The 14,114-nt window shown below is 38.1% G+C and overlaps 1 protein-coding gene across 1 annotated transcript; it reads right to left on the bottom strand.

Annotated features, from left to right (window-relative positions):
• Positions 1-1,524: 1,524 nt before the first annotated feature.
• On the bottom strand, positions 1,525-13,666 carry mttp (microsomal triglyceride transfer protein). The gene is made up of 18 exons (XM_079463410.1): positions 13,155-13,666; positions 11,871-12,058; positions 11,631-11,774; positions 11,276-11,383; positions 10,986-11,102; positions 10,760-10,899; positions 10,363-10,513; positions 10,119-10,276; positions 9,062-9,230; positions 8,797-8,904; positions 7,915-8,127; positions 7,417-7,628; positions 7,015-7,112; positions 6,019-6,140; positions 5,702-5,929; positions 5,016-5,140; positions 2,626-2,796; positions 1,525-2,167 (listed from the first exon to the last, which is right to left on the bottom strand). The coding sequence occupies exons 1-18, from the start codon at positions 13,420-13,422 to the stop codon at positions 2,020-2,022; spliced, it is 2,868 nt and encodes a 955-aa protein (XP_079319536.1). The 5' UTR covers positions 13,423-13,666; the 3' UTR covers positions 1,525-2,019.
• Between the last annotated feature and the right edge of the window lie 448 nt (positions 13,667-14,114).

Here is a 14,114-nt window from a genome sequence, read left to right as displayed (position 1 = left end):
AAGTCTTTATTTTGGTTTGTTTTTACCATATAAAATATTCTCATCGCTTCAAAAAGTTAAGCTGAGCTATATGAGCGGATGGACCAATTTAACTTTGACTTTTTCTGGAACCTTTACCACAACTATAACCATGATGTCTATGAGGAGGCCTGAAATTACACCTTTAATATCTTTATTTGTGTTCCGAAGACGCATGGATGTCTTAAGACATGTTGGACGTCACGTGTGTGAGTAAAAATAACACAATTTAGATTTTGATCTGAACATTTCCTTTAAGGAATCCGCTGGCAGGCAGTGAGAATGATCAGCATGCGTGTGAATGTGTTGAGAATTTTATGAGAGGGTTAACTGGATGCTCTATCAAATACTCGAGAATGGTTCTTTGGGACATTAATATTTACTTTGATGATCTACATTTTAAGAGGTATTTTTTTACCATTATTATATAGGCCTACATTTGGGAACATTACAAAAGTTACATTTGTGTGGTATATTACTACATTAGTTGATATGTGCAAACAATGAATTGATTTGTTCATGTTAAGTCGTATTTTGCAAAATAAACTAATTTGAACAAACAATAGCCTATATTATAAAGAAGAAACATTAAAAATGATAATTAAAAACTTCCATGCCTTATGCATTCCCGCTATTTTGAATGTGAAAGAAACACTTTAAACAGTGTCAGTGCAGCACAAATCGTGTTCTTAATTTCTAATAAACTAAGATTTATAGTTCATGCTGTCCATGTTTGTTTCCATCATAAATCCCGCGTGAAGTCTCCTCAGGTTGTCTAACGGTGGTCACTATTTAATTCCCGGCTAATTTTACTCCTATCATAAACCCCTTTCTCACACCCTCGACCTCATAAAAGGCCTTAAATCTTCCATCGCTGGATGGCGTGGGCCCTGTTTGATTTACACAGCTGGCACAGGCCCGTTTGACCGATCGCCAGCGTGCTAGGTGCGTTTTCCGTGAGCTCCTGAAACCTCACCCGTCCGGAGGCATTAGCTCGAGCTAACAGTTTGCGCCGTTTGTTTACGCGGTCGCCATGACAGCGGCGCCGGTGACAGACACGCGCGCTCAGCTGCTGTGCGCAGCGCGAGAGGAATGTCCGCGAGTGTTCGGTTGCCCGCCGCCCCCGAGCGGAACTCAAACAGTTATTCAAAGAAGTTCACTGGGGAAATTAGATTTGATATATAGTCGGCAATTTGATATTTACATCTTTTCTTTAAAACGAATTTGTGCACATTTTATAAATACATAAACGATTTATTAGAACTGTGCCAATTCAGGTTTTCAATAGCGTAAATTTGTCTATATACCGAATAGGTATATATATTTTTGTCATGGTCCTCATTGACTTTCAAGAGATTTCTCAAAATATTTCATTTTCTGTTCCACAGTTACGTGGATGAATAAATGATGACATGCATTTTTTTTATTGTACCTTTCTCATCTGTGAGGTGCCTGAGATAAAAGCATCTGTAGTGTAAATGCAAAAATACGCCACCGTTTCTTTTTCTCAAAAAAACCCTTTATTCATGATTGATTGTATTTCCATGTACAAGACCATAAATATTCTGAAGTATGTAAACATCTGGCGCAGTCATGGAAATCAGGCTGTCTGAACTGCCTGTGGAGGGATGAAGTGTGTTCTGCCCTCTGATTAAATAAATAACACAGTAGCACCTCAAATACACAGTCTTTCAATGGACCTTTTATAATGCATTTTAAATATCTTTTTTTCTTACGGGTTGAATAGTTTCGTCAAACGATGAGTGCCATTGGTTTTTGCATTTTGTCAAACATCAAATTGTATTCGGGTGTTGTGGCAAAAAGGGGTTGAATTTGTGCTAATCATTTTAAAACATGGGCAGTATTTATTGTGAGGTCCCTTAAAGTAAAACTCTGAGTGGCTCAAAGTCATTCAGCCATCCCAAACCACACATAAACACGCAAACACGAAAATGTGTGGTCGCTTGTGTAAAAAAAGCATCCGGAGCAGTCACGGCGAGACTACCAGCTCTGCTCGAAGACTTTCTTGCACATGTTAGAGTTCTCCTGGTGTAGAGGGAATTCTGAGCCTGGCACCAACTGTTCTTTGCTTCTCTTGGAGCTGAAATTCTGTCCCGAGGGCAGTTTCTCCTGCGTGGACACCATCTCTCTAGAGTGCACGAGAAGCGACAACAGGTTAGTTTTCTTGAATTGTGTTAAATGTTTTGCGATAAATTAATAAGTTCTCCCTTCCTTGTAAGTCGCTTTGGATAAAAGCGAATAATAAATAAATACATGTAAATGCAGGTTATGTGATGTAATGTTTGCCAGTCTTAAAAACAACATTCCTGTCAAACTAACACTGTATTTCTAACCACATCCCTGACTATTAAGTTCAAAAGAAAATTATTGGATATGATTGTTATTCACGTCCGAGCTCTAAGTCCAACCCTTTCCCTAATCCTAAAATCTGATTGGTTGAATGTTTATTCATGGTACATAAAGCTAAACTATGTCAAGTGTGTCACACTAGAACATACACAGAACACTTGTTGCATTTGCATGTGATGCAACAACAGCATACAGACTATAGATATTTTTTCATATTTCTTGTAGGAGGACTCATACCTGAATGGGAAGGTGGTTTTGTCCATCTGCATGCAGACAAGGAAGGGGTATTCGGAAAACTGCACAGTGGTGATGAAGTCCAGGGCAGCTTCTGTCTCAAAACTCACCTCCACCCCAGCACTTACGAAGTCCATGTCCACCGTCATGTTGCCAATGACAACCAGCGCCCCCCTGCACACAGAGTCAAGGTTGAACTTAGCAAATGTTTCTGAAAGCTTTTTTCGGACCATATCATATCATCGCATCACACAATACTGTGTTATTTCAATATGTATTTTATGTCGGAGGAAATCATTGAACCGCACCTGGTAACCAAAAGTTTTTTTAATCATAGCAAGTAGAATCTTTAAGGAGGTTAAAATTGCACCAAAAATGAATAACATTTTTAATGGGGGAATTTACTGCTGTTTCATACATTCGGACTTCTTTACAATGTTAAACGTGCTGGCTTCTCATGCTTAACATGGTCGAATTGTCCAAAAACGAGTTGGCCGTATTACGTAGTTATCTTTGCTCGATACACTCCCCCAAGTTTACCTTTATGTTACAACTTTCTTAGTCCCTTATTGGGCAATTCTCTCGGAAAAGCATGCCCATGGCAAGGTGAAAGAAATAGCCCGCCCACATGTCAACCGTCGAACAATAGGAAGACCTTCTTACCATCAAGAAATCAAGATTGGCTGCGCTGTGGGCCTGCAGCTGCAGCTCGTCAATCTTGCTATAGTGAGAGAAGTTGAGGTGTGTTTGTTTGTTCACAGTATTTCAGTGATGAATGTTATATAAACAGTGTATATAACGCTGGATTTGGAGATCGTTTGAAATTGTTAGAGATAGCGGTCACAGCTCTTAAAGATGCCAGACACGAACCGCACGCGGTAACCTACCCACGCACACCCAGGATGTCGTCTGTTTTCGGAAATAATCATACAGCTGTATCTTTCTTTTATAAATGTTATCGAACTAAATACTCTTCGAAGATACGAAGTATGCAATACTACTCTATAGGTACTCAACATTAATATGAGATTGGCAGAAACTGTGCGTTCAACCGGTCCTTTAAAGGAAAGATGCTTGACCATCAAAAAGAGGAGGTGCAACCACAAGTCAAAAATACATACTAAAAAAGAAAAGAATTACTTGTAGCATTATTTCAGCATCATCACAACGTTATTTCAACACAATTTTGAAAATAGACTCTAAACTAAAAACTTTTAACAACTACAAGAATCACGTTATTTCAACACATACCATGTGCAAAACTAGTTTGCCATTTATTGAACTCATCCCTTGTGATTTCAAAGGTCTAAATTCATTCATCCCACAACATGATACGCAAAGCGGCTTGCGATAAGGTTTTATTTCCATTTCAATCTCTTTCCAAGAGTCTCTGCTGAGTCAGTTTTGGAGCTCGTATATCACATCAGACTGTCTGGCTCCGCGCTTTGAACCTCCACCTTAAATGATCTATTCAAAATGGCCGTTGGCGATGAGTGGCCATGAGTAGAAGCATGCTAATCTTGTGGGCCAGAGAGATCTTTGGTTCGTTCCGATCCTAAACATAGCCCGTACCTCTGTCTGCCCGCATGCGTGCGCCTACAACCACGTATCTGTCTGTTTCTCGCTTCTGTGTGCCCGCGTGCACGCCTGTGTTTATGTATCGGGTTATCTTTCTGTCTGTCAGTGTGTCTTTGTCTGTCTGCTTGCGTGTGGTGCAGTTTTCAGAAGGTAAAGCTTGCCCAACTGATCCATACACCTGCCCCTGCCCGTCCTGAGGGGCTGGCACATGAAGAAAACCAGATGCCACCCTAAAATACCCGATGTACAACAAAGAGCGGCATAAGCCATGGCACTAAACACTAAAGTAAAAAAAAAGCTTGATCGCAGCAAAGTTTTACAATGTTGAAGTAGATTAAATGCATTTTATCCTCAATTGGTACATAGAACCCATTGGTGGTTCAACTGTAAAGACTTATTCTTCCAAATATTCCCCTTCAAATGCATTTTATTTCTCGCAAACGCCATCATACAAATCTAAATCTAATTTTACCCTCAACCCCTGATCTTTACTCAAAGCCCTGAATCTTTCCATTACTATTGACTGCATCCACAAACTTCTCGTATGGAGCAGGTGGAGATGTGGATAAAGACATAGCTTAGTGTCGAATCTTATGGAAGGATTAATGATGTTATATTAAGACGTCTCGTATTTACAGCTGGCATTTTGAAAACCCAGCGAAGAAAAATATCCGGCAAAGTAAATACAGCAAGTAGCTGTTTTTTTCCAAAGCAGTGTGCGGTAAACAAAGACAATTCCATTGTTGCGACCTCTTGGTGGTGGCTCATGGGAGTCAATCGAGGAGCTTTTTAGCTTTCGAAGGACTGTAGATTACCTGTTGTTGACGCTGGTCTTAGACTCTCTGTACCACAAACTGAACTCCATTCCTCCAGAAATATCGATGGCCAGGCTGCCTTGGAACTCAGCATTGGCTCTAATACCAGACTGGAGAGTGATCACCTACAGTAAATAAACAGATAAAGTTAATAAATGGATATTTAAGTAAATAAATACATTACTATATTCACAACTGGTAATCTGAACTTCACCGTCAGGTCAGGAGAACATTTGGTGCTCTCATCTATGTGAATGAATAAAAATTCTTTCATCATTTATTCACTCACATGTCGTTTCAAACCTGTCTGACTTTCTTTCTACTGCAGAACACAAAAGAAGATATTTTGAGGAATGTTGGTGAAAAAACAATCTGGGACCCCATTGACTTCCACTGTATGGACTCAAAAACACTAAGACATTTCTCAAAATATCTTCTTTTGTGTCCCACAGAAGAAAGAGTCACACAGACGTTTTGAACCACATGAAGTAGAATAAATGATATTGACAGAATCTCTGTTTATGGATGAACTATCCCTTTAACTATTTTATCAGGTGGCTACTCAATCTAAATGCATATAATGTAAATCATGCAAAAATGTCAGAATATCACATCGTACAAATTGAGATGAATTTGCCACATCTTTAAAAAAATGATGTTGGAATACATTAAGGTAAATGTCATACATGTGAGTGGTCTGTCAGCAGAATGAGGCCCTTCACGACATTGATGGGGTCTCCAGACATTGAGAACATCTTGGACATCAGGTCACTGTAGCCTTTGAAGAAGGTCACCGGGCGAAGCTGCACGTCGAACAACAGAGCAGACATTCCAGCGAAAGACTCCAGATCTTCCTCTCCTTCATCCGGCGTGGCTGCAATCAGAGACTCAAGACCCTGCGCTTCAATTGATACCTGAAACACAGCATGGCAAAGGATGAGTACAGGGTCGGCATACAAGATTTTATGAATGTAAGACGACAACAGTGATGTGGTTATGGTACCTGAAGACCATGCAGAAGGGCGTCTTTGCTCTGGGCGTAAATGTTCATGTTGCTCGTCCTCAATACACCTGAGCCAGAGTACAGGATGTCCAAATTGTAGGTGCAAGAGATATCAGCATTTCCTTTTGGATGACACAAATACCCAAGAATGATTTAAAGTGTGAAGCCACACTTCATGCATCAATAAATATATTAAACGAAGTGGCTTCTGTAAATAAATGTCTTTGCTCCGAGTTAACTTCAGTGTTTTGGTATCAGGTTTTGTTGTAATTTTTGTATGATCTAATTTGCATATTTCACTACTGATTGTTTAATGTTTAGTTTTAGGGGCAAGGTTATTTTAGGTTACTAAAATTAAAACTTTGAAAACATTTCTGTTCATTGAAATCAAATCAAATATTGACCTTAGAATGTCGCCCCACAAAAATGATAATATAAACAAAAATAGAAATGAAGGAATCTGAGAAAAATAAACAAATAAATCATAAAATGTCAAAAGCATATAACAGAGTTGCTAAACATTTAAGTAAAATTAACATTAAAACCTATTTAAAATATTAATAAAACTAAAAACAAAGGGGCTTCATTATTCCCCTTTTTAAAAAAAAAACATAATTCTTTTATATGATTTATATAGTATACATTCATATGAATTAGCCACCATGTAAAATGTGTATGCATTCCTGAAAGATCAGACAAGCAGAGAAAGTATTTAGAAAAATATTTATATAAAACATTTTCTGCCTTCATTTGTAACAGTAAATTTGTCTTTGAGATTTTACTTAAAAGTTTGTTTCTATGCTAAAATAAATGTCACTAGATTTGATATTTTGGTAACTAATGCATGAACATTATTATTGATTAAGTTTCCAAACCCTATGATGTGTTATTTTATTGAAGTCTGTTTCAAAAAAATCTATAATTTGTTCCAAAAATGATATAAATCTCTCTCTTAAATATATATCCATTAGGGGTGAGACAAGAGTGGATACTTACGTGCCATGAAGCCTGAAAATGCAGATGAGGATCCTGACTTGGAGAATCGGTCATAGTTGTGAGAAATCATGTCCTTCATAACTTGCCGTACCATTTTACTGCAAACCAAACAGAAGAATGCCAAACACAATATAATCAGAAACACATATCTGTTCATTTGGGTTGCAGTGAACAAGGGAATGCTGTTGTAAAACACTTCTTAATAATAACATTAACTTGCCAGTAAGGAATAATAATATTTTAAGCTGTTGGAATGGGAACGATACTTGCTCATGCAAAACGTGTCATCGTGATATTAATTGTGGCCTAGCAATGTTTATGATTTTCTCATGTTTCATGACGATATTGGGGTAAATAGATATGGGTGGGGCTTCATGGTTTGTGTGCGTGCTTGAGACCTACCAGGCCGGCATCTCAAAGCGCAGTATATCCTGGACTTTCGACAGCATGTATTTATTCATCTCGTGTGGCAGGTGTCCGATGGAGAGCAGGAGGTTCTTCACTTCCATGTAGGATGGATTACTGCTCATAATCAAATCGGCTGCGGCTGAGCGTACGTTCTTCTCATAAATACGACGGTTCTGGTGGTACACGCGGTTTAAAGCTTTCTTCACCTGTGGAACGCCAGTGTTTTAATACATTCGTACAAACATATTACTTTTATTACAAGAAATGCAATTGAAAAGAATGACTTGTACTAAAAAACATGATCAGGGAATGCAGGCCAGTAAGAGCCCAGAATAGATGAAAGTCTTTGGCACTTTTAAAAGGGTGAAACTAAGGACATTTTTGATTTTTTATTCCTATATTGTGTCATTCCAGTTTTGAGGAGTTGACTTTTTTTCTACTATGTGAAAATATGGGCAGAGAATGCACGAGTGACTGTTTGACCGTATTTACCTCCTCTGTGATAAGCGCAGTGTCGTATCTCTGCAGGGCTGTGATGGCGATGGTGCTAAATGCTCCCACCTCTGACTCGGCATATATGGTCAGGAGAGGAATAGCGTCTGGCAGGAGAGCGTTTTTTAGCGCTAACAGGTACATCTGCACCTCTGACTCCTCCTGCGTACTGTCGGGCCCCGCCAGCAACAGCTCCTTGACCTTAACCACCGTCTGTGAGTCAGAAACATGAGAGTTAAGAATCAAAGAAGATTTATTCATTTATTAAGAATATTTGAGGAAATGATTTAGGACAAAAACATGTTTCTTATTCATGTGTTATTATGATTAGTTTGTGAAGGGAAGGGAAGTTTATATTGAATATTACACTCTTAAAAGTGTTTCCGCGATACTAGTATACCATTTTTGGTGACATGGTTCCAGAACCTTTAACATCCAAAAACCTTTCTGTTGCACAGAAAGTTCATTGTAAAGTGGAAAAGGGTTATAAAAAAGTAATGGTCCTTAAAAGAACATTTGGGTGAATGGTTCTTCTATGGTTTTTAAAAAGTCATAAATCAATGTCATGAATGTGACACGCAGTAGGCAGCAGATCCATATGAATACATATATATTTTACACTGAATTTTGTGGAAAACTGCAGAACTAGTATATACTTTATTTATTTTGGCTACATGTGTTTGAGAGTGTTACACTAAAATATGCCAAAATATTTATACATACAGAAAAACGTTGTAATCATATAATTTTTTCTTTTGAGTCTCTTATATTTATCAAATGAATCTATATGAAAAGCATACGAAGACTGTCTGGAATTGAATTAGATAACATCAAATAGAGTATATAAAATATATGTCAATAATATTGTGTGTTTGTACTCACTGATAGTTCACAAGCTCCTTTCAAACAGAGTTTCTTAATCAAAGCGCCCATGATAATCACCACAGACTCCTTAATGTCTGAACTGCCAATCTTCCCTTGATAGACATGCTACAGGAAACACATCACAACTATTACAATACCAGAAATATGTACATATTGGGTACATATTGCAAAATAACATACCTTTGATGTTTTTCCATTTGAAACAAACTATTTTAATATAATTATATTCTTTTAATTACTTCACAATAGTGTGGTATCTCACCAGCAGGGACTGCAGCAAACTCTCTGTAGGGTGTGAGGCGAAACCACATGCGTATAGGAAGCGCTCCTGCAGGACAAAACCTTCTTTCTTACTGAAGTCCAGGAACTCAAGGATGGCTGACAGAGAATCTGAAGTCTGAGCGGATGTCACTGCGTCGACTAGCTGAGGTCTAAAGAGGCAGAAAGACGGAAAATCGTTGTTCCTGAATCTTTCGCCGCCATTAATGGAATTTTTGGTCATTAATAACTCAACGTTTCCCAGCATTATACAGTTTTTCCATATTACAGTTATACAGTAGGGGCGCACTTGGTATATATTTTATGTTCAAGAAAATATTCGGGAGCCGTCAAAGTTTTGTGAAAATTAATTCTTTATCGTTTTTGTTCGTTCAAGAAAATATGAAATAAAATATAATGAAATATTAAAAGTCCCATCAAACTCTGTAAAATAACAACAAAGCATGAAGCCTAAAGCAAAGGCTAAAATCAATCTGAACGCTATTTTTTAGCATACTATGATCAGATCCATACTGGATCTTAATTCAAAACGGTCACATTTGACTTACGTACAGTATCTCTCTGATCACATTATCATTACTTAAAAAAATTTAAAGCTACAATTTATATTTTTTTTATCCGTATTACAACTGTATTTTATCACATCTTTTCCGTCTATAATCTTTAAAACAACATGCACTACTAAAAGTGTGAATTGATTGATTAGATGCATTAATGTTTAAACTCTTATATTATATAGAATGGAAAATATGCAAACTGGAATGGAAAAAAAACCAGATAGCACATGTATGTCTGTAAGATGTCTGCTGCATACCTGGAAGAAAACATTGAATTAACGTCTAGAAAAAGCAATTCCACATGCATTCTAAGTTATAAACAGCGATGTATTGCAGATGAGCAAACAATAAAAAAACCTGCAGACATCAAAGAGACCTATCCCATACGTGTGCTGTCAAGGTTGACAAGACATGAGAGGAAACAAGAAAATAAAGAGCTTATAAATGAGAGCTAGAAAGATGTAATGAAGTGTCTGGTCTTACAGTGTGGTCTTGCTGCAGTTGCGCAGTACTGTCAGGATTTCTTCTTTGTTAGCTCTGCGCAGGCTGTGTAAGAGCGCTATGAAGCTTCGCGGGGCCGTGGCTTTAGAAAGCGAGTCTGGCTCCAGCTGGGATCTCACCGCCTTCCACGTGTCCATTAACTATTAGAACACCAATACAGCATTTGATCAATTAAAACGAACACAAATAAGCCGCTATTTCTCTTTAAAACAGATAAGACACTCACATTGGGACATCCTTTGCATTTGGCTTTAACTTTCTCCAATACGACTCCAACAGACATGAGTTTGTCATCCAGAGATTTCACCACGCTGGCAGAATCCTTACCCCCCACTTCAGCAGGGCCAACCTCGATCTTGTTGAGTGTCAGCGACTGACTGTGAGAAGCCAAAACGTGCATTAGTTTCATTGAAAATGCATTGTTTATTAATTCAATCATTCATTTATTCAGTAATGTATCAGTTTACTTTCTAACAGTTTAATTTCAATTCACTATCTCTCATCTTTTTTCTTCCAAACTAATCGAATGCAATTCATTCACTCACTCAGTCACTATTAGTTTTTTACTCTCAATAATTCAATGTAATTCATTCATTGAGTCATTCATCTGTTTTCTTTGTTACCTGGACATGACTCTAGTCGCAGCTGAATGGCGAGCATTGACGAATAGCGTGTGTGATTCTTCTGTATTAGCAGACTTGATGATTCCATTCTCCAAATTGATAACTGTTACTAAAGTACACTTTTCACTGACACCCAACACCTGTAACAGGACAGACGGTTAGAGATGGAGATGCTGGAGGGTACCTCAATGACATATAGAATAGGGCAAGTAAGAATTCGTCTTACGGGGCTGTGGGTGGTGAATCCTGTCTCCTGTTTTTTGCAAGTCTCCATGTGCTTTGTACGGATCACTTGATCTTTAGTCGCTTTGTACTCCACTAAACACTTTCCTGAAGCATCAGCCTGCAGATGAAACACATTTAGTCTACAATTCTCTAGTATACAATAGTCTTAAAATTCTCCCTGCGCATCAAGGTATGACGGGAGACAGTGTTTTAGTTTATGAAATATGCACAATTCAACTTTAGGCTCGGTTTGCATTTAATAAGTGGGTAGTTTTAATTCTCAGACTTTACCTCCATCATCTTCCCAGATTTCAACTGCATCATTAACATGCTGGCCACACCCCTTTTCAAGTTTTTGATGGTAGCAGGCTCCGTCTTGTAAGCATAGATGCTTCTTAACTGGAGAAATGTTAAACGGCATAAAAATGTGATGTTTAAAGTGTGAAAATGATATTTGTTCAGGATAAAAAAATACTTAAATGAAATATTAAAAATGAAGTGGCTGTAGATTATATATTGCTGTTGTCCTTATGAAACCTCATACTGTATCTCCATATTTAAAATTTTTGCCATAAGTCACACTTTATGTTTGTCAAATATTAAAAAGTGTGACAATACAATCTTAAAAAGCTGTTGTTTGTTTTACCTTGCCCATTTTCCAGAGCACAATGAAAGGCCTCTGAAGAGCTTCAAGTCTGTTTTTTCCCACAATGCTTTCTGTTGAGCTGCCATGGAAGATGTTGTTTTTGCGGGAACGCTTCACAGCATTGTCAATTCGAACATTTGAAATCTAAAAACAAGAGAGGAACATTTGTATGAAAAGTCACATGCTGTTTTGGGGTGAGAAAATAGCACGGGTTATTATTAGGAAACTCTTTCGTCTTACCTGCAGTCGAATGAGCTGCTCATCCTGGTCCCCTGGGTTCCTCCAAACGAGACTGATGTCCACATCACTGTTGATCCTGAAACCGGTGTTCCCCATGGTGGAACCTGTTGGTCTGTTCAGCCCGACTTCAGTGCTGTAGCTGTATCTGTAGAGTTTGTCATTATCCAGCCGAGGTCCGGCACTCGCACCTGAAAAAACACAAAGACTTCATGCTGTGACACATTCTACAGCTGCTGATTTCAGGTCAGTTCAACCATGCTAAGCGTATAAATAAGACACAGCAGGACCAGTGAGGAATGTGAAAGGAGAACGGCATCCAGGAGGTAATTTGAGCATTTCCATAAATAAAACCACAGCATTAAGAAAAAGAACAGAAAGGACGACTTCTAACCGTTTGGGAGAAAATCTAAAGCCTGGATTTGGATTAAACTGATTCGGTTTCATTGCTACACAAGGTAAACATACAAATGCACATATAGGTTTGTCAACTGAGAATGCAAGTGAAACAAAAAGTCATAATGTTCTGAGTTGTAATGCAGTTGTATCTGTAATCGTAGATTGGTCTCAGATAAAAGATAACACATAATATAACCCTCACGGTGATTTGTAACGTTTCACGTTGAACATGTAGCCTAATTTTTCCCAGTTTGTACATTTTAATGTAGAGTCAGAAAATACTTAACGTTAAATATGTGTAATATCTCATGCCACATGCAAAGAACTGAATCACAAATTTGACATTTCACCAAAAAAAAAAATCACATTTTGTTTTAATGCTCCACATCGACGTTACTTTCTAAACGTGTGGCTTTAGGATCATTGTTTGATTCATATAAGTGATCAATACACAGTATCTGTGTAAAATAAGAACAGTTTCCGGTCTGTCTGTACCGATCAATCACTTGAAATAATCACTGACGTGTCACATTCAGATTGCATCACATCATTCGTGCACTGATTTGAGACATAAAGCTTGTTTTGAAACTATTGACAACCAATGTGAATAGAATAGAGTTAAAACATATTAATTGATGCCCAGCACATCAATAAATAATATGCTATGGTTTGATCGAGCTGGGTACCGAATGAATGAAAAAGTGTGCGGTGTTTTCTAATCTGTTATTCAGAAAGCTCAATGAATACGAAATCTCAATAAATAACCATTTTAAACACACATTTTTGCTTGAACTCTTAAACATAAATCATTGATTTCATATTTGGCAACTTATAGCAAAAATTATTGTGTGAATAAAACGCTCTTTTAAACAAAAATGTTTTACTTACCCAGAGATGAGGTACTCAAAAAGGTCACACATAATACAACTCCAGCAAGCTCCAGCATGGTTGGCCGGCCGTATAGTCTGTACACAGAGGTCTGAGGGCCAGAGAAAGGATGGGTGCTTTGCTTCTTCTCTGTGTTTATCTTGACTCGCGGGGCAGACTCCAAACTCCACGCTCCAGTACTAAGTACGAGATAACGGCTAATAATTAACCCACAGAAATGACTGAGATTTGACGAATGGTCGTTCGTGAGATAGCCGTGGGGTTTCATTTTTATAGTAGGGTCCGGATGGGCATCCCTCCTCAAAGACGCATCAATCAGTTTCTGCTGCTTTCACAGATGATCAAACGCTCATGAGAACACTTTAGATTGTAAATCTAATCACTGTAACAAAATGCAATAATACTTTTTATGAGTTGATTGAGGATTGCAAGACAATATTCTTTTCCTCAAATCGGCTAAAAAGTCTTGTTTCGGTAGGATTCATTGGCGTCCCCATTCACCAGTTGACATCACACCAACAACCCAAACATAACCATTATTATTTCCATCAAAACGAGATCGAATCGATGTGAATTTAAAAGATTGTTTCTACAGTTAGCGGGGTTGATACATGCTGTACTGTATGTTGATGATGTGGTGGATGATCTTTGATGCATGATGCGATTGAACGTGCGCGTCACCATTGCGCGGTGATGCGCACTAGACGAGTAATTTCTGATTTTATTGCGGCACCTTTCACCCAATTCTTGCCTTAATGATCTGATCACTCTCGTATACTTTAGGTCGATTACTAAATGATAACTTCGCATCTAAAGAAGGACGGATTGAGTAGCCTATTTCAACGCGTTTGATTAAATCAGCTGTGTGAAAACAAGCAATGGTTATCTTTGATTCTCTCCTGTAAAAAGAAAGGTAGCTCATTGGGAAGGCCTACTAACAGGTTCACATCACTTCCATTG

The sequence above is a fragment of the Barbatula barbatula genome (assembly GCF_947034865.1).
Source record: "Barbatula barbatula genome assembly, chromosome: 8".
NCBI lineage: Eukaryota > Metazoa > Chordata > Actinopteri > Cypriniformes > Nemacheilidae > Barbatula > Barbatula barbatula.
Note: the sequence above shows the minus strand (reverse complement) of the source record. Positions and strands in the feature narration are given on the sequence as shown.